Source organism: Pygoscelis adeliae, unplaced genomic scaffold (genome assembly GCF_000699105.1).
Source record: "Pygoscelis adeliae isolate BGI_AS28 unplaced genomic scaffold, ASM69910v1 Scaffold133, whole genome shotgun sequence".
Lineage (NCBI taxonomy): Eukaryota > Metazoa > Chordata > Aves > Sphenisciformes > Spheniscidae > Pygoscelis > Pygoscelis adeliae.
In genome coordinates, this window is record NW_008824475.1 from 3,276,887 (window position 1) to 3,298,494 (window position 21,608).

At 35.7% G+C, this 21,608-nt stretch overlaps 1 protein-coding gene across 1 annotated transcript in view; it reads right to left on the reverse strand.

Moving 5' to 3' along the window:
• The window catches only part of PCDH7 (protocadherin 7), a 294,798-nt gene that overhangs the window by 247,957 nt on the left and 25,233 nt on the right, over positions 1-21,608 (reverse strand). The window contains exon 3 of the mRNA XM_009321401.1: positions 7,549-7,559. Coding sequence (XP_009319676.1) covers positions 7,549-7,559 — 11 coding nt within the window. The remainder of the gene's footprint in view (positions 1-7,548; positions 7,560-21,608) is intronic.

Here is a 21,608-nt window from a genome sequence, read left to right on the forward strand (position 1 = left end):
CCCCACCCCACCTGCCCTTGCTTCAGGGGGGCAAGCAAGAGATTGGCTAGAGAGAAGAATAAATTCAATAATGCTGTGTGGAGCTGAGACTCTGAGCAGCAGGAGACCCGCTGCTTGTTCCTGGGTGGATAAAACTCAGGCAGCAAAGAGGATTATGCCAAAGGCACAGTAGGGTTCTAAAGGTAAAGTGTCACAGAGTGGCCAAAACTAAAAGAAAAAGTTATGGAAAGAAGTGAGAGGGAAAGATGTAAGGGGGGCTGGGTTTAACTGCCTTATACAGGATCCTTAGGCAGAAAATGACTAGGACAGACCTACCAGTCTTTACATCAAATTCCAAAGTACAATTAGGTATCACTCTCACCCTAGAAAACTGACTGATCATGGAAAGACCCCACCTTGTAGGGATGTTGTAGTAAAAAAGAAAAAAAAAAATTAAGCAAGACGACTGAGAAAATATGTCAGAAGACAAAAGTAAACACTGTTACCAGTCTATCACCTGAAATGTCAGAGTAGGGACGAGCTGTATCTTTTAGATGGACATCAGTTGAATCCACTGTGTGAACAAATCACAGAAAGCATGGATGTAAAATACAGATTCATAAAACTTTATTTAAAGATGGGTGTTGTTCAGTAGACAAAAACTGAAATTAGGTTTCCTGAATCCCTCTTAAATGTAACCTCCAAGTCATAGTCAAAAGGTTTGTAAGATTTATAAATTCTCAGTTACTCCATACATTCATCTAAATACTCACTTAAATTACATTATGGAAGCATCATAATGATGAGCTTTTATAAAGAATACAGTGATCTTTAGATACTATGTTATACGTATGCAAAATACTGTGGAAATTATTACACTGACAGCATAAACCTGTTTGTATTGTCAACTGTTCACTTTCTTAAAACTAAGTTCAAAACAAGAGGGGTTTTTGTATGTATGTCTTCCTGTTCAAAGGATACAAATTCCATGCTTCTAAATAAGTTGCAACTTTTGAAGTCCTTTATCAATAAGCAATACAGTGTTTCCTAACAAATAAGAACTTATTTCATAGTCTTGTCTTGTGAGCACAGCGTGGTAGATTAGTTTAATTAAAGTCTGTCAAATTATCATAAGGATTTTACATTCTGCAAATAATTGCTTTTTCTTCTCTCTTCACTTTTTGTTAATGGAAACAGAGAAAGTTGTTTTTTATCTTTAATGTATGATGGAGAATAAAGAAAAAAGGAAAGAAAAATGAGCAGTTAATGAAGTGACCTTTAATTTCTTGGACATCCTTTTCCATTAAACCTAAGATGATCAAAATTAAGCTGGATTTGACCGTAGTTATATATGTGAAATTACGTCATGTGTCTGAATCAGACTATCGTACTAACAGTACACATCTGAAAGTAGCTGAACAGTAGAATGCAGTGGAAGTTGCATTCAAATATTTGTGAGATCACCTAAATTACCTCACATTAGATTGCACTCTGGTGATCCAAACATAGCTTATTTTGCACGCTTACAGATATTAGATGACCACTAATCCTTTTGCTTATAAATTCCTCACCACAAATTAATTTATGTACAGAATTGGTACATGGGAATATGGGATTAACACTATATGCTGTTTTGGTTTAGGGTTTGGGGTTGTTGGTTTTGTTTTTTTTTTTCTTTTTGATCGAAAATAAAAAGTACCTTTTTCCAGTGAAATAGCAAGATGCTCTTTTTAGGATCCAAAAGAAGTCTTAAGTGTGTCTCCACTTCTTTCATATTAAATTACATTTAATATACAGCATGTGCATATTGTGAAAAGACTTTGTTTATCAATGTAAGTTACAGAAGCATAGTCTGGTTTATTTCTACACAGCTGCCCCTACTCAGCATATTATCTGTTGTAGTACTCATTAGTAAGACAGGTTAGAACTGCTACCCCATATCTTGGGGCAGAGAGAAGGTGGTGGAATAAAAAATATTTTTCCAAATAAGATTCTGGAGACACATGTACACCAGTGAAACTATGATTAGCCTGGCTGGCAAGCAGTATACACCAGCCAAGGTTGATAGGTGACAATTCTAGATATTTATTTCAAATAGAAGGATGCTTCAGAAATTAACAGGTGCATACTTCATGTATATTATAATTGGTTTTCTGTATCACAGTATAATATTTTACAAATTAAAGGCTTCTCTCTCTTTCTTCAAATAGCAAGAGTACTGAGCTGATTTCATCTTAAAATTTGCATAACCTTTTTCCTGATAACTTTTCAGTAGTTATTTCTTCAATTTTGAGTCCTCCTTCTGTAATCAGGATGCCTGCAAACAGAAAACTTTGTAGAGAGATTTCTAAATTATTTTGAAAGACATCTTTCTGTAGTTAGTTATCACACACTGGTGTACTGAAACGCTGAAAAACAGCCAGCATGTGTTACAAGAAAAAAAGGAAAGCCCAACTATAATTTTTTCCCATTCTTCTATCTGCAAATGATATGGAAATATTGGCTCTGTAAACTAGACAGAAACTTCTACTCAGCATATTATCTGTTGTAGTACTCATTAGTAAGACAGGTTAGAACTGCTACCCCATATCTTGGGGCAGAGAGAAGGTGGTGGAATAAAAAATATTTTTCCAAATAAGATTCTGGAGACACATGTACACCAGTGAAACTATGATTAGCCTGGCTGGCAAGCAGTATACACCAGCCAAGGTTGATAGGTGACAATTCTAGATATTTATTTCAAATAGAAGGATGCCTCAGAAATTAACAGGTGCATACTTCATGTATATTATAATTGGTTTTCTGTATCACAGTATAATATTTTACAAATTAAAGGCTTCTCTCTCTTTCTTCAAATAGCAAGAGTACTGAGCTGATTTCATCTTAAAATTTGCATAACCTTTTTCCTGATAACTTTTCAGTAGTTATTTCTTCAATTTTGAGTCCTCCTTCTGTAATCAGGATGCCTGCAAACAGAAAACTTTGTAGAGAGATTTCTAAATTATTTTGAAAGACATCTTTCTGTAGTTAGTTATCACACACTGGTGTACTGAAACGCTGAAAAACAGCCAGCATGTGTTACAAGAAAAAAAGGAAAGCCCAACTATAATTTTTTCCCATTCTTCTATCTGCAAATGATATGGAAATATTGGCTCTGTAAACTAGACAGAAACTTGCTAGAAATACATAGAAACCACTCAGTCATTGTACAGTTATTCCAGGACTCTCAATGTTTCCACTTAGGAGGTGACAATTTATTCATCTTTCCCTGCGAGAAGTACAGCAGCAGAACCCTACTTAAAACTACCTATTCACAAAATATTTGGAAAAATTGTGTAACTACTATGCAGAGTTAGAAGAAGAAACTTTAACAGTCAAAGTTTTTCAGTTACAGGTTTCTTCATTATTTTCAAAACTGTGAGATGGCTTAGCTTCTTCAAGAAAATGAGAGACCTTTGGAGTCCTTTTTCTTAAAGCCTTCATGTCATGTATCAGGGGAAAAAAAAATTAGGGGTTACTCTCCAACTGCTGGCTTTCCTAGAGACAAAAAAAAATACATGGCTTAGGTCCATGAAAAAAATTCTGCTTTGCAGCAAGGAAAATACTTAAGCCCTCTCTGTGTATCAGGCAGGAACTCGAGAAATCCAAGGCTGTAGATTTTTTGCTTGGGCCTGCTAAATTTAAAATAATACAAATTCATTTCAGGATATTGTAGAGGGGACTAAGAAGAAGGAAAATATCTATGTCAGGTTTTAGTATAATAGAGTAGCTAAGCTCTTTTTTTGGAGCAGACTACCAAATAAGACTGATTCGTTGTGGAACACAAGGAAAACATCAGGAAGAGGAACCCTGGCATCTCCTTGTCTGTACCTGTACAGACTGTGGGTACCACACCGGGGTAGCTTTTACTTTGTGGAAGGTGGTGTTCACTCCCAACAGAACTTTATAAATGTCAGTACAGTCCTTCCGTGTATTATGTCTCTTCTGCGTTAAATGTGAAGCGAACACATGCTAGTACCAAGGCTGGTGCCACATCAAAATGGAGCAGGAGAGAACTGTACAGTGGACATATACTGCATTGTTACTGGGATGAACAGGAACTTTATCGTGAGCAATTATATCTGCTCAAGTAGGAAGAGCCATGTTCAATAAACTCTTCCCCCTCTCCTCCTTTTAAGGTTGGTCTTTTTAAAAAATGTCTTTGAGGTTGCTTGTTAACATTCAAGAAGATTGAAACAAGCAGGCCAGGTCACCTTCCTGATTCTTGATGCACAGAAGTGTAGCAGAAACCCATGAAACTGAGAGGGAATAAAGTAAAAGTCACTGAAATAAGCTTCATTTCAATTTTCCTCGCTACTTTTTATGTCTGCTGATATCAGGCAGGAGAAAACTGCATTCTTTGTAACAGTGTCCAGGTCTTGGAGCAAAGACATGCAGTCATACATGAAACATGGTTACAAAGTACATTCTATAAAAACCTATGACTTACATCAGAGGGTTTCAACCATGTAGATAAGTGGCAAGGAGCTATTACTACCCGACTAAAGAGATGGATGACATGTCAAAAATCTGGCGCAGCTATCTCATTATTTATTTAAAAAACACCAAAATATTATGAAATGTTTAGAAAACCCGATCTGACTAAAATATTCTACTGGTTTTATTCCTAAAATATAATTTGTGTTACTGAAATGAATTTGAACACAAAATATTCTCATTTCTGAGCAACAACATAATTTTGAAGAATATAATACTTCATTTCAGTCTCACCTTACTAGATTTTACTTACGTTCTCACTATGTAACTATGTTTCATGAAAACCTGTTATGATTAAAAACTGTTTAGAGATAATAATTAAACCAGAAAAACTATGCTCCTCATTGTGTTTTACATTTACTAAGTCAGTGTTCTCCCTTATGCTTCTAAGGAGAGAGGAGGGAAGAAAGAAAAAAAGAAACTAAAAAGGTGGTGCATCTTCAAGGAGTGCAGACATTTTAGATATACTTGATTTACTCAATTTAAGTTGAAGAGTGAAAAGGAATCTTTGACAAAACTGTCATCTTTAAAATATGGTGATATTTTATTTTCCCCCTTCTGCACTATTTAGATTGCCTGGAACTGAAATACTTCCAGCAGCCACTGTGTCCAATTTTTCAGAGCTGTCACTTCCTAGCAAATCTGCTTAAGCAAAATACTTATGTTGTTAGAAAACAGAGCAAACATGTAATATAAAATGCTTTCTATACTCCTTTGCAGGACAACTGATATTCAAGCACACAAAACAGCAAGAACACGCAAAAATCTGGAAGTTGAGTTCTATAGACACTTTTAAATCCATAAATCTGGTATTCCCACGATTAGTTTCCAAATATGGCTAGAATTAGCTTACTTTTTTTGATTTAACTGTTTTTTTCTGCACAATAATTATATCAACACAATACAATCAAACAATAATCAAAATGCTATTTCCAAAGAAACCACTCCAGGCCATTAAGACTAAAAAGAACACTTCACCTGAAGGACAGTAAAACAGAAGATGATAATTTTTAACCCTCTCTAGTCCACATGCTCTTTTGGTCAGCATTTGATGCTCTGCAAGGTAACACAAAATTGCTACAGCTTTACACTTACGGGCCTTTAGCCTACAATATAAAGTAAAGAGAAAAGATATTCATGAAATGTAAACAAACCCTGTATGCTGAAATGAACTATACTGACAAAAGTTAAGACCTTTACCTAGGATACAGATTACACTTTGCAGAAAGAAAAAAAAAAAAAAAAAGGCATAAAATAAAATGTTCCTTTTAAGAGTGAATTTTAAATTTTGGATGTCAAGAATTTTTACAGATTACAAACTTCAGAATGGTTTTGGTTGTTACAGGTCAATAAGTATACTATTTCCTGAATTTTTTCTAAGATTTGCTGATTTTATTAATTTAATTTCTGTATGATTATACAAAAATCTTATTAATCTTTGAAGTTTACACATGAGGAATTATGTAAGACTACAGTTACTTCCACTGCTTTAGAAAGCCTGTCATGTTACAGGAAAGTCAGTGCTTCTTACTGTATACAATTCAAATCCCAATACTCTGATGGCCCGTTAACACCAAATATGTCACCCTTTAACACCACAGAATCAATACACTGGAATGTCATGGTACCCTGATGGGCCACAAAGCCTCTGTATACGTTTATTAGACAAAGATTTTATATTACTTCAGAGAAGAAATATGTCAAGTTAAAATCAATTTCAAGTTTCTTACTATGAAGGAAATAGTCCTAGGTAAATAAAAGCTTTTTTTCAAGTTCTACTCAGTCAAACATAGGAACTAAACAAAGAAGGTCAAAGTCATTTAGACATCCTCTTCTGAACGAAGACACTTGCATGTGCACACTGTTATAAATTCTACCCCTCATTTTCAAGGTTGGTTTCTTTTGTTTTGACAGCTCTTTCCTACCCAGATCATCACCCACCCGGGCCTTGCTGAGATCTCCTTTCAGGAAAGGATAAGAAAAAAAAAAATATAACCTAATATAAATATTCTAGTATAATCAAACAATAATATCCCAAAGCCTAGGTACAAAAAGCTTTTCTAAAGGTTACTTCATCCATTTTCTCACAAGATAATTTAAGTATTGGGACTACTAAAAAGAAGACCAGACAATTTCTTACATTTTAGAAATGCTTCTGTAGCACACTCCAAAGAACTCAAGAGAAAGTTATTGACCTTTCTGACAACACTGGGAATTTGCAGGTGAGACAAAACCATTAGTATTTTCTCACAATTAATTCTTCAAAATATTTTTAGAATCCAAAACAAGAAGCAACACTGACCATTTGCCTTCCACCCTTGTGGAGATGGATAAGCATCCTGGCCAATCCAAGATTCCTTGGATGTTTAACAGAAAAAGCATTTTTTAAAAAAACCCTCCCTGAGCTGCTGTGCAACTGACAGAATAAAGAATACCCTCTTTCTTTAATCTCTGGATTTCAAAACTATATCCATTTAACAATGTCCATTTGCAGATGACACCAAGCTGAGTGGTGCGATCAACATGCCAGAGGGACAGGATGCCATCCAGAGGGACCTGGACAAGCTGGAGAAGGGGGCCTGTGTGAACCTCATGAGGTTCAACAAGGCCAAGTACAAGGTCCTGCACCTGGGTTGGGGCAACTCCCAGTATCGATACAGGCTGGGGGATGAAGGGATTGAGAGCAGCCCTGCCAAGAAGGACTTGGGGGTACTGGTGGATGGAAAGCTGGACAGGAGCCAGCAATGTGCGCTCACAGCCCAGAAGGCCAATTGTATCCTGGGCTGCATCAAAAGAAGCATGGCCAGCAGGTCGAGGGAGGTGATTCTGCCCCTCTACTCTGCCCTGGTGAGACCCCACCTGGAGTACTGTGTCCAGCTTTGGAGCCCTCAGCATAAGAAAGACACGGACCTGTTGGAGCGGGTCCAGAGGAGGGTCACAAAAATGACCAGGGGGATGGAACACCTCTCCTCTGAAGAAAGGCTGAGAGAGTTGGGGTTGTTCAGCCTAGAGAAGAGAAGGCTTTGGAGAGACCGTATTGCAGCCTATCAGTACTTAAAGGGGGCTTATAAAAAGGATGGGGGCAAACATTTTAGCAGGGCCTGTTGCGACAGGACAAGAGGGAATGGCTTTAAACTAAAGGGGGGTAAGATTTAGCCTAGTTATAAGGAAGAAATTTTTTACACTGAGGGTGGTGAAGCACTGTAACAGGTTGCCCAGAGAGGTGGTGGATGCCCCATCCCTGGAAACGTTCAAGGTCAGGTTGGACGGGGCTCTGAGCAACCTGATCTAGTTGAAGATGTCCCTGCCCACAGTAGGGGGGTTGGACTAGATGACCTTTAAAGGTCCCTTCCAACCCAAATTATTCTATGATTCTATGATTTTCTTTTTCTTTTTCTTTTTTTTTTTCTTTTATTTCCCTGAATCCTGTGTATTCCAAGACCTTGTCAAGAATAACATGGTATAGGCCTCAGTACCTAAAATTTAACATTTGAGTTTTACTACTCTACTAATTCTTAGAGAACTGAGTAAGGTGATGTTATACAAAACTGTTTGCTGCCTGCAACAGAACTAGTCCATGAACAATTTCTGTAAATATTGAACCAATATTGTCAGATCTAGCCCAGAGAGAAACAGAACAAAAATAAGTATTTCTGTAGAGAGTAAGAAAGTTCTAAACTTATATAGGTTTGATTACTTTCTGGACCAATAGGAAAGTTCCCTGTTACTGTCTTCATGGTATTTGTAATCACAAAAATGAAAAATGAATATGGATTTCATGGATCAGCCTTTATATTTTCTCTACACAGGTTCAGATTTCAATTTGGAACCAATACACAATTCTTCTGGACAAAGAATCTTTTTTTTTTTTTGAGTACTATTTAAAAAATTTGATGCAATCATTTCTTGTGTGACACCAAACGTTATTTTTCAAGCCACTATCCTCTATACCCTGCCATTTCTAAAGAATCATTACAGGCTGCCCCTACAAAGCTCAACATTGCTTAGATAGAAACAATGCATGTGTTCAGCTGGAGCTGAATTTTCTAGCAATATACAGCCTATGTGTTGTGTCTCATCATAAAAATTTTAAAGTATTTTTCTAAATTATTCTCACTCTGGTTATACAAATAGTCCTACTGAATTAAAAGGAAGTACTGATGCTATGAGTCCTACCATATTGCCAAAAGCTAAACAGTGTTGTTTAGCATCTTATGGCCTAGACTTCCAAAAGTCTTTTGCAAGCCTATATTAGACATTCCCAAAGCAATAATGAACTAGATCACATACAGGTTGGCATCAATTCAAAATCTTGACACTGCATTCACTGAAATCATGTAAGAAACATATAAGGTAAAGCTGTCACATGAGTTATCAAATTACCCACCTAGCACATTAATGACAAGTCTAGTATGCTATTTTAGGTTTTGTGTCCTTAAGGAGCTTTCTACATGGGGGATTGCATACATAGAAAATTATACAGAAGAAATGTTAGTTTCTTCTCAATAATAAAGTGATATCTTTAACAGTGAAAATAAAGAAGCAAGTATTCAAAAGAAGAGAAAGATACTTACAATATGTTTCCATTAAGGTACAGTAACTATTTAAATTCATAAAATAAATGCTTACAAATCCATATGAAAATTAATTATTCTCCCAGTTAAATGGCAAATGGACAACAGAGATTAGCATCTATAAATAATTTATAAACCAAAATTCAGACTGGATTCTTATGAGTTTCAGTTTTGTATTAATTCACTACATCTTTCAGTATACAGCAAACTACTGCTGTATAAATGTGATTTTTCAATACTTTTCACAAATATGACTCTTCAACTTATTAAAATATATGAGAGAATAAAGTTATCAGTATAGAAGTTGCAATAACCACTTGCAGAGAAAAAAATTACATGTAAAACCTTTAACGTGACCTATGTTTTTAAGGTAGCAGCACAGACTGTTTCTCACAGATACCAGCTAACACCGCCTATTTTTTTTCCAAAAATGTAAACTAAAATATGTAACATCTCATGATATTTTTCTCTATACTGACATTAAATACTGTGATAGAATGATTTTGTGGAAGTCTGTCAACACAACTGCTGATACTCCTATGTAACATAACCTAAACTGAGGGCATTATCAGCAAGACTTCCCATTAATACATTAGTGAATGTCAATTAAAAAACCTGGCTCAAAAGAAGCAATGCTGCAACTTTGCTGTGTGAAATCAATGCATTCCATCTCAGAAGCTGTTTCCATACATGTGCTGTTCTCCTTTTCTCTCAATCAATGACATCCAGAACAAGTAAAGATTAATTAAAAAAAAAAAAAGAGCTGAATATATTTTTTTTTACATGCTGTAATAAAACCTGAAAATGCCAAGCCATCTTGCCAATTTCCTTCCAAATAATGGGTTTTAGTTGTAACTCTAGTCGTGCAAATTGCATGCTGCTGAGGGTGGGGAAAAAAAAAAAAAAGAAAAGAAAAGAAAGAAAAAAACAGGAAGACTCCTGAGAATATGAATATCCACATGTTTTGCCTGTTGTGAAGCATTCAGCACACAAGATTTTCATTATTGCTACTTCCCCTGGATGCTTTAATATTTTCTATGACGTCTCTTACCGACTCACAAGTGTCTCTTAGCAGACGTTGCTGTGCTTAGTTCTAAGTCTCAGGAGACCTAGGGTACTTGTGCCAATTAGAAATAAGCAAGTTGTTTAATTAACACACCCTTTTCATTAATGGTTTAACCTAAAGCTGACAAAGAGTCTTTGTTGCAAATCATGAACAAAGAAAAGAGTATTAATTAAACATCCTGAAGTTTCTAAAGGGATAGTTTCTTTCAGCACCCAAGGGATTGATTGAACTCCTCAGAGGACCTCCAGAGCCTTCCAAGAGCACTTGGATTTTCTTATAGCTGTCCCACTCAGGAAAAAAAAAAAACAAAACAAAACAAAACCCCGAAGTCTAAAGATTTTGGGCACTGTTGATGTTTTAGAATTAAGTTTGCATAAAGACAGATGTTCAAAGTCTTTGGATCGGAATAAAATACAACAGATTTTTACTTCATAGTAACACAGGTCTAAACTCGAGCCTGGGAAGCTGTTAGAAATTACATGGGAGCTAAATTGATGCAGAGGAGAAGAGGAAAAGTAATTCTCTGCACTAGGCATTAAGTACTTATCAGAGGGGTAAACAGAGAGATCTGCCACAAACTTCTTCCTTTCTACGTTCTTTCAGACTTTCTGTGTGTATTTTATCATGTGTACATGATGTGTATATTTTCTTAAAATCAATTGGCCAAGCTAAGAAGTAACAGGCAAAGGTTTCTAACTGGATGTGAGTTTGAACTGAGGGCTTGTGATGCAAGACGAGTAGCTTACCTGGAGGCAGCTAGCAGTGATCTTTGCTTCAGCTATCCACCCTACTGCCCCCTCACAGATCTCTACTCTCACACTTGGAAAAGCAAGACCATTTTTGAGGCAGCTGTTAACAGCTGCAGTTTGTAGCCTGGTCTAGTAAGACAAAAGAGCCCTTATTCTTTAATATTTGGGCTTCAACTTGCACTGATCCAATAACTACTGTAAAAGCAAATACGCTGCCCAGGAGTGACAAAGGGATAGATAGACATGGGTAGTAAGTGTCATAAAGTTAGATATTCACGCCCATGAATAAGACCTCTAAGGCAGCGTGGGTATAAAGCAACTGTACATGTATTGTGTTTGGAGGAAGCAGAAGCAGTATTATACTATTTTAGTCTCCCTTATACCAAAGTGTACTTAGCCACTTCTAAATTTGACACGGAGTTCAACAAAATGACAACAGAAGAAAACAAGACCAGACTTTGGAAACCTATTAAAGCTAAGGCTCAAAATACCAGCTATCCAGACTTCCTTCACCTATCTTCCATCCTATCTTAGTAGTGTAATATTTCCTTAATCTTTTCTATAGATTTATACATTAATTTCTATAGTAACCAGAAAATTAAGAAAATTCTTTTTTTCTTCTCTATTTTATGAGATCAAACCTATGAACTTGCTTGTTCAGAACATGTGTTCAGTTTCAGATGCTAAAGTCAAGCTTTTTGTCATAATGCCAAGGAATTATTTTTTAGATTCAGTCAGATCCAAAATTCCACAGGTCCATCCATCATTACTTCACAACTAGCAACAGACCAAATCCTGTGGACTACTGTCATAGAGAAATGAGAATCAAATGAGTTTGTACCACAAAAATTGATCTACTCTGTTTATTCAGTAATGGATCAGAATTTAGTTCATGAAATAGATTTAAAAATATTTATTTTGTGAACCTTGTTTATAAATACTTTATGAAATGTATGTAGAAATATTTATTCATTTTTTTATATTGCTAGCATTTTGAAAAAACTGTTGATAATGTCAGTGACAGTGTTTCAATTCAGTGTTTCTAGACATAAAAAATCTGCTACCTACTACTGCATACATTACATTAGAAAAAAACTCTAAGGAAACACGGTATTAAAAAGACTGTCAACTACATTCAATGACGGAATGCCTAGAGATCCAAAAGTATACCAAAATCCACTGATCCAAGGATTTCACAGTTTCTTGCTTCATGATTCAGTGGAAAGGATATGAATGAACAAGCGAGAGAAGAACAAATAGAAGTGAATCAGGACAAGCTCTGGAACTCTAACAGGCAGCTGGGCTCTGGCCAGGAGTTTGCACTTGCCTCTTTTTCCTCCCTAAGGAACAGCTCCAGCATACTGAACTGTTTCTTCAAATAATAAAAAGAAGCAATTTTTACATCCCCAGCTTGAAAGTTTAAACTAATCCCCATTCCATAAGGCAAATTCCTTAAAATCTAATCCCTACTTCGGGCTGTGTTCCAAAATCCTTTTTAAAAAAAATGTAAAATACAATATATTATACAGAAAAAATTCACTGTGATGTTTCCTTTAATGAAATCATCTGTAGATGGGATACACAGAGGTTGAGTGGTACAGCCCTCTGGAGTAAATATTTCTTCTTCCAATTCTGAATATTCTTCCTTTTCAGTTCTCTCATCCTAACAATTAATATGGACCTGGTCTAGCCTGCAGGAGTTATCTTTAGAGGCACTAATCACCCACTGCTCTTCACTGATTGTGGCGAGAATTGTCTATTCATCTGCCTGAAAAGCAATCTTTTAATGATTTGGCATAATAAAACTTTATTTCATATAATATTTTCTGTGACTTCTAATTTTGGAATTTTAATTTCGTTTCTATTTCCTCAATTATCTGACTTCTACTCTGAATTTTACTTTACGCTCAAACGAAAAACCAGAAATCAGTAAATACCAATAAGGCAAATAACTTTTTTTTTCCCCCAAAAAATAGCTTTTCTTCTCATCTTTGAATGTTTTCTAGTGGTTGTCCACTTTAATTGAACTGCTTCCACTGATCTGCAGATATTACATTTTAACAAAAGCAGAGGGGTTGTCCAATCAAATGGAATAAAAATAAAAGTAACCCATCTAAGCACTCATATAAACATGAGAAACCAGGTGAAAAAAGTAAATAACTTTGAAAATTATCGTTATGAAAAATATGAGGAAATCTTTAAGTATTTTCTCCTTAAGAAACAAAGTGGGCATAATAATGAACTACAAAACATAGAAGCATAGCTGCATTTACCCAAAGGAATAACAAAGAAGTACAGAAACACATTTATACAGTAGTTTTGTTTTTGTATGTCAAACTAAAGCTGTTTTGCAATTCACATTCTATACACGGAACTTAAAAATCAGGTATATTTAATGAGAAATTTTTCTGTTGTTGAACTTAAAAATCAAAGCCAGGTTTTACCACAGGGGTTCATTTGTCTTTTTTTTTTTTTTTTTTTCCAAATTTCTTCTCTTTTTGAAAACTACTTTTCAAACACACGCATATGTGAATTAAGACCTTATTTTGGCAAAGGGTTCAACTGAAGCATATGAGCTGTACGCTAATATCCTGATCACATACATAAATACCTACAAGGCTGAGGTCAATACAGTATTGTTCTCATATCTTGAAACAGATATTCCTTTCCCTTTGTTTCTATGAACAGTTTTGTTTAAAGTCTCATCAGTCACATTTTTCTCCTGCTGCCATTTCCTGCTCGAAAGAGTTGTAAAGAATAAAAAAGGCTGACAATAGAATAAATGACAAAGCAAAGATGGTGTGGAAACAAAATAGCAAAACTCTTTCTTGTTCCCCTTTTCTCTATCAGCAAAAAATTCATTTAGATCTCTCCCTGAAACCAACCAAAAGGTTTTGAAGGGCAGGAGAGGAAAAATAATAAATAAAATATTCTTTCTCCTCCGGAAATTACAACAGAGTGAGAAAGCTCATGGACATAACCCATGAAAAAGAAATATTCATTCTTTGTAGCTGTTCCATTACACCATGTCAAACTAAAAGGAAAGCCTTGCATTAACTGCGGTATAGCAATGATTTGCCTATCTCCACAGCAGGAAGAAACTAGAATTGCTACAGCTGACTTACTCCACTCCTGCTTTCCTAACTTTAGGAAGAGCAACAATACAGATGGATTTAATTAGCAAGTCCAGACAACTGGATTAACAGCCGATACACAAACTGCACTATCAGCTATCATCTACAGAGTTAGTATTTCAACAGTCAGAATCACTCAGATTGACTCATATCAAAAGAGTTTGCAGCAGCAGGAAAGGGTATGACTGTACTAACAATGTAGAAAAAAAAATAGACTGTATAGCAGTAGCAAGTATTTTGGTCTGTAGGCCAGTCTCTACGACTGCCAAATTTGGCACAAGTTCAATGGTTCTCTGTCTCTGATTTACAGGTAGGCTTATGCTGCAGTGCCTGGTGTGACTGGATCATGTAGGTAATGGAAGCAGCTTAGTTCCAGTGTTAACCAACTGGTTACAGTGTGTGGTTGTGTGCAACTACAACACAGAACTCAGTTATATTTAAGGGGGATTTTTTTGCAGTTCATTCTGAATTCTGTGCTGCTATTACTACCTAAACCAACTTGCTGTGTTGATATATCCCTATTTAGGGTATGACCACAATATCATCAATACCTTCAGTATCTAATAATTGTCTCTGTGCCGGGTAAGTATTTAGTGTGTTTTTAAACCATGATCTCTTAACTTTAATACACACATTTTTCAAAGAATATTCAAATTTTCACTTCACTAGAAGTGAAAATGCAAAAATACAAAACTCTGTCATTTGTTTCTAGGAGGTGTTTTGGGTTTGTTTTTCTAGGATTTGCACTAGCTTTATTTGTTTTAGTTAATAGTCATTATTTGTAACTAGGTTTGTTCATTCAAAGACTATCTAAATTAAAGCAAGAATTGAAAGAATCTTAAGTGACTGAAAGAGGGTATAGGCTAGAGGTTGAATCCTACTTGCCCAGATCAAATGACCACGGTATTAGTGTTCTCCGTGATATTGATGTTCAGTTAGTTGAAAAAACTGTCATTTCATAGCTATCAACAGTTTTCTGGCAGGAAAAGGGGGAACTGCAAATGAGATGCCATAGGAATATTTCTTGGGCTTGGCTCAATATTTCATTAGTCTTGAACAATGGAATACACTTGTGGAAACTGTGGATGTCCCAACACAGGGAAAGGTTGTGAGCACCTGAGGAAACAAGATTTGACTTCAAATGACCTTGAGAAATCCACAGTATAAACTCAGTAGTAGACACTGCAAAATGTAGCACTGAAAAAAAGGAAAAAGTCAAGCACACAAAGACAAAACAAATAAATTACTTTATATGCTGCCTCACAGACAGGAGTCATTACAATAGGACACTCAGAAAATCATTTTCTACTCAGAATTGGTAAGGCTTCAGTTATAATAATAATCACAGCTCAGACATCAGAATTTGCCTGCATGTATCGGTATCTGGTGCCAGACACACGATAAATCAGAGAGAATCCAGAGGACAGCAACAATGAGAAGTCCGTGAAACATAAACTAACTTTCCTAATGCTAGCTTATTCAAAAATATCAAAGGACTGAAAACATTCCCCAAAACGTCATAAAAGGACAATGAAGAACTTTTTTCTGTGTACACTAGGGAGAGGTGTGTAAACTACCTTAGCCCTTGCTTCCACATTACCATTTCAACAGATCTGATTTAGGCATTTATTGCCTTCTTCAAACCACACTCACTGACTTCCCTTTTTGTCTCCTGCCTGCTGAATGCTTCCTATTTCTCTAACTCATTTCTTTCAGTCAAATGTTTCTACTTTTTTTTTTTTTAAAGTACTCAAAGCATATAAAAACAAGTGGAAGTGGCGTCCAGATGTGGAGACGGCTTGAGCAGTTATGGACAGAGGTGAAGGACTCTTAAACAGCACAAAGAATCACAGCAGCAGCAGCAGCGCTTTTAGAAAAAAAAAAAAAATACACAGTAGTTAAATAATACTAGTACCCTCTACCTAGGTAGGCAGTGAATGCTCCTTTTTGAAGGTTTTTAAGAATTTAGATGCAAGATATCTAACACTACACTTCTAATGCTACATTTTTATTCCTCCTGCAAGGTTTGTAGCCTTTGCTTGGACAAAAATATCTAACAAGTAATGTGCTGGGCAGCAACAAACTTTCCTGTGCCAGTCAAGCTTAGCCTGAGTTTCTAATTCTGTGGCCAAGGCAAAGTAGGATAAGTTTTGCAAGCAATATTCATTATCTTAGATTAAATTAATGAAAAAGTAGAGCTAAAACACTTAATGAAGAAAAGACATTTATGAGGGAAATAAATGTAAAAAGCTAACATTCACCATTTGCTTAATATTATCTGTTCCATTAGCCTCTTCCCCTTGTTCTTTTTAGGTAGTGTCAATGTAAACAGAATGGATTTTTATGGCTCCTCACTTGTGACTTCCTCTAAGTTATTGGTTTAATAGGCAAACCTCTCATAGGTAATAATTATAGCCTGAAGAAAAACAGTCCAGCTATACATTTTTTCTTTACTACCCTTTCAATATAGATCTCCATTTACTCTATCAGTCCTGTGATTTGCTGTCATGACCAATATAATCTTCAGCCAGCTATTTTGTTTGGAAATCTCTTCCACAAATTTATCAACTGTTCATAACATGCCATTTAGGAACATGCAAAAAAATAATTATTTTCACATCCCTTCTCCAAGAAGCATAACTGGATTATTACTCTTACAATTAGATGACTCAAAAGAAATATAGATTGGCTTCCAAAAGTAGACATTGCAGTCATCTATACACAAAGTCATTAAGCAAAATCTCAACACTGTCAAATTTCTCAGAACTATAAAAAAAAACCCCAAAACAGTGAACATTTAGCACAGCACCCAGTTAAAATCCAATCCCTTATTGCCTTTCCTTTTTCTTCAGAAGAACAGTGTCTACATCTAAATGCACTTTGAAATGCCTACCACAGGATGACAATTAAGCATGCTGTTCTAGGCTAAGAGGTAATCGTCCCCTGTTTTTACCAGCTGCTTCTCCCTACTCTTTCTTGTTGAAGGTAAGAAGTTCCTCACATCTGCTAGAAGAACCATATGTGCAACTACTTCTTAACCCAGTTCTGTCAAAACGGTTTCATTAAAAAAAAAAAAAAAAAAAAAAATCTGTTTAAGAAGTGTTTTAGTTAAACTGGAATGGCTTGTTTGAGTGTGTCCTAAATACAATTTATCTTTAAAGTTCAGAATTAGAAGCTTCTGTTTACAACGGCAAACAATGATAATAAACTTATGCTTCCCAAATGGTTACCCAGGCTACTTTAATGTTCAGGGGCTAAAATAGGGAACATCTGAAGGTAAATAAAATGCTCCTTCTCTACTAGATCAAATACATGTATTACAAAATATCATGCTGCCTCATACAGTTAGCTTCATCTTAGATTGCATCTAAGGTCAGCATCCTGACATATTAAGATATCATCATGCTGGCTATCCAGAACAGTGTATATCACGTTTTTAACTTTTCTTTATCATAATTCTGTATGATTCTAACATATTTCTCTGTCTGACTGTATGTTATACAGAAGCCTTCAGGAATTCTGTTATAAAAGATTCTATCAAAGTTTGATATAATTTGACATTTGATGTAACTTCAGAAATAACTATTTACAGGTGTTATTCAGCATACCATAGCAACTACTAGCACTCAATAAATCAGAAAAAAATACCCCATGAGTTAATCTAAATGAAAAAAAAAAAAAAGAAAAAAAGGTTTGATACATCTCTTTTCTGCTATGAGTAGGTATATGCAGCTATGAACAATTTTTCCTGAGTTCATGTGAACTTTTAAGTAGGTGCGCATACAGCTGACTCTCAGGTTAATGTTAAGACTTCCAATGGTTTTGTTATCCAACCTACATTAGGTTCTGAGACAGATTCACCAGTTTCTATCTAATGCTCCGTGCTGCCTCATGACACAAAGCAAAACAGTGAATTTGATCCATTTATTTTACTGCTTTGAAGAGGTAAACTTTTATTAACATTATCATGAACTTACCATTAAGACTTAGTAATTTGAGGAAAAAAAGACAAGGGAAATGGTAGCTCACCTAATCGTAGGAAACAGCCTTACAAATAGAAGGTAATTAAATAATTAGATGGTTGTATGGCATCTGGCTGGGATGGAGTTAATTTTCTTCACAGCAGCTGGTATGGTGCTGTGTTTCAGATTTGTGACTGAAATAGTGTTGATAACACACCAATCTTTTGGCTACTGTTGAGCAAAGCTTGTACGGCATTGAGCCTTTTTCTTTTTCACACTCTGCCAGCAAGTAGGCTGGGGGTGAGCAAGAAACTGGGAGGAGACGCAGCCAGGACAGCTGACATATTGGCCATAGGGATATCCCGTACGATATGAGGCCATGCTCAGGAAAAGGAGGAGAAAGGGGGAGTGTTTGGGGTTATGACATTTGTTTTTCCAAGTAACTGCTACACGTGATGAAGCCCTGCTTTAAAGGAAGTTGCTAAATATCTGTCTGCCGATGGGGAGTAGTGAATGAATTCCTTATTTCACTTTCCTTGTGTGCACAGCTTTTCCTTCACCTATAAAACTGCCTTTATCTTGATCTGCAAGTCTTCTCACCTTCCTTCTGTTTTCTCCCCCTCCCATGGGAGAGTGGAGCAAGCGAGCAGCTATGTAGGTGCTTGGCTGTTGGCTGGGGTCATCCTGCAACAATGACCAGTAATTTACTATAATTAAAGAAATGTAATTATTATTTAATTATAGTAATTTACTATAATTAAAGAAAAAGCAATGTTAAAGTTGAAAACCTCATAAGAACACTAGGACTACTGAAAATATACCAGTGTGTAATACTTGATACAGTCAATCTTTTTAAATCTTATATAACTCCCAGGACAGAATTATCATGTGATCTCCACTTTTTTCAGCCAAAAAATACCCTAAGTTTGCCAAGATTTATTTTTTTCAAACTAATAGTTCTTACATTGCATGAGAATTTCATTCCTGTTAAAAGCTTATATTTTAGTGCCTTCAATTCATAACTCTCACAAGTAGAAAACCTCTCAGATTCCAAGCAAATTGAAATAAATCAATACATATTTTCCCATAGAAAAAAAACAAAAGAATGAAGTGATACATTTGTGCTTATATCACTACTGTAGTTGCCATGTGACAGCCATCTTCCCAGCCATTTGATGGATGACTTGTGAGTGTACAACAGCCTGTCCTGGATGAAGCAAAAGGGATTTCAGGACATATTCTAATGATGCATGTTAAAGGCTAGTAGCTCACACACACCTGATACATTTTTTTCAAGCACTGCCAGCTGTTTTGATCAATCCCAAGCACTTAAGTGGATAATAAAGATTGATTGAAACCAGAAGTATTTGAATTTGAGCAATATGGGCTTTGGAATGGCATGCCACAGTAGTCTAAGTGAACTGCTTTATGTAGTTAGAATAATCCATATTTAGTGTATTGCTTTTGTGAGTTTTATACGTGTTGAGGTTGAAATAGCACTTTTATTCTCAGCCACTATTTCTCATCTAATTCTCAATTTATTTTGGGTGCTGAAAACTCTCATACTTGGCCAGATTTTTTTTTTCCCCTAATTTGAATACTATCCCTCCAGCCATCTGGGAATTATTTGAGTGTGAAAGAATGATATTTAGGTGTTGGGGGTTTTTTTTGCACTTAAAAAGCAATTCAGTACTTCTTTCCTTAGCAATTTAAGCATGCATCAGACTGTGATATTAGCAGTTGTACTGTATTTTTTTTCACTGGTATTAGCCATTTCAGAGCTTTCATATCTGCATTAGCATATTTTAATGAGGATCCCCGGAATGAAGAGGTTAACAAAACCTTTCCAGAGCTCCTACTGTTAACCCTAACGCATTTTTATTAGCTTACTGCAATGGGAAATTCCAATCTTGCCTCAAGAAGTGAATAAGGACCTGTCAGAACTTTACATTGTCAGAATTTCCTGAGGTTCACTCAATACCACTGACACCTGCTGATAACTGGTTAGCTACACTCTATTCAGGGGCAGCTCTTGGCAATTTGTGGTACCCATGGCCATCCTGAGCTAACATATTTCCCAGTAAGAGGAATTTAAGTTCCTACCCAACAGTGGGGATTTTAGTTTTAGTGTTAAGTGAGGGATTATTTCAATTGCCACTTTGCAGGAATATATGGTAAAACTATCATGGGACATATTCTACTTTCAGTTATATAAATGTAAATTTAGGATAATTTTTCTAGTGTGCTTTTATACCTAAGTTGAAATGAGAATTTGAGTTCACAGTTCCATTGGTAATATTCCTACAAAAAGCTGTTCCAAGTGGTTAGTGGGAAATGCTGTGGGCATTATTCTTCCCATGAGATTTTGCTTAATAATCATATATTGGAAAGAGGAAAAGATCCCTGATTCTGTAGAGCATGTAATCAGAGTAGCAATGGTGATATTTATATTAAAAAGATTTTACCTACAAAAAAACTTTTTTAAACTTTTAGAGAGCCAGAAAAATAAATTAAATCTAGTTTAAAATACACATACCTACCAAATAATATTAGGGGTATTACTTTGCTTTAGGGGTATTACTTTGCTTTGCTTTTTTGTTCTTGTTTTTACTTTTTTTTTTTTAAGCTGAGAGCTGAAATTAAAAATGATGAGCCTACAAGTAATAGTCTGCACAGAATCAGAAGTCTGATGTTTATGAGTCTTTTTTCTAAGTGCGTGCAAAAAAATATATTTGTGAATGTAAAGTCACTTAAAAGTCTACTTGATCTTTGAAGTATATCTATATTCAGTCATAACATAAAACTTTATTTTCCATATGGAAATATGTGCATGCATGAACATCTTGGCAAGTAGCTGTGACTAAAAAAAAATAAAAGAGAAAAGATTTTTTGTAAGTCCATTACTGGACTATACTAAAAGCTTTCTGAGTGGACAGTAAAGCACTATCTATAGTAGTAAACTATGCAGAGCCATGGCACATGCCCAGTTTCTGACAAGTGAATATCCATAGCACTAAATTATCAGCATGACCTTCAGCATAGTTTTGGTTGATGCCAACCAGCAATCAGTCCCCAAGAGTGCTTAGCCACAGTTCTGCAGCCACCACAGGCCAGGAACCATTCCGAATAGGTAGTTTAAATCCAACCATCCTGTTCTGGAGGGTAAGAGAAGTGTGGTAGCTGGTCTTACAAAGAACAGGTATCATCCTATGAATTAAATTATGCTAATTAAATCAATTTTTTGCATAAAAATGTAAAAAGCACAAAATGGAAAAAATAATTCTGGAACACAGTTGCCAAAACTCTGCAGGAACTGTAGCTGCATTAGCTACTTGCCTAGCACCTGGGGATGAGAGTAGGAAATAGACATTTTTGTATTTTATAAGGGTACATGCATATTTATGTAAAAATGCAACCTGCCTTTTTCTTTAAAATAATATGCTAACATTACAGTTCATATGCATAGACAGAAAAAGGTCAAAGCCCCAGCATACAAGGGCAACTTTTAAAAAGAAATGGAAACAAATTACAGATATCACTGGCTTAGAGGCTATTTCAAAAGAAAGCAAAAGCCTCTAATTTTCTTCTACCAAGATAGTATCAAAATA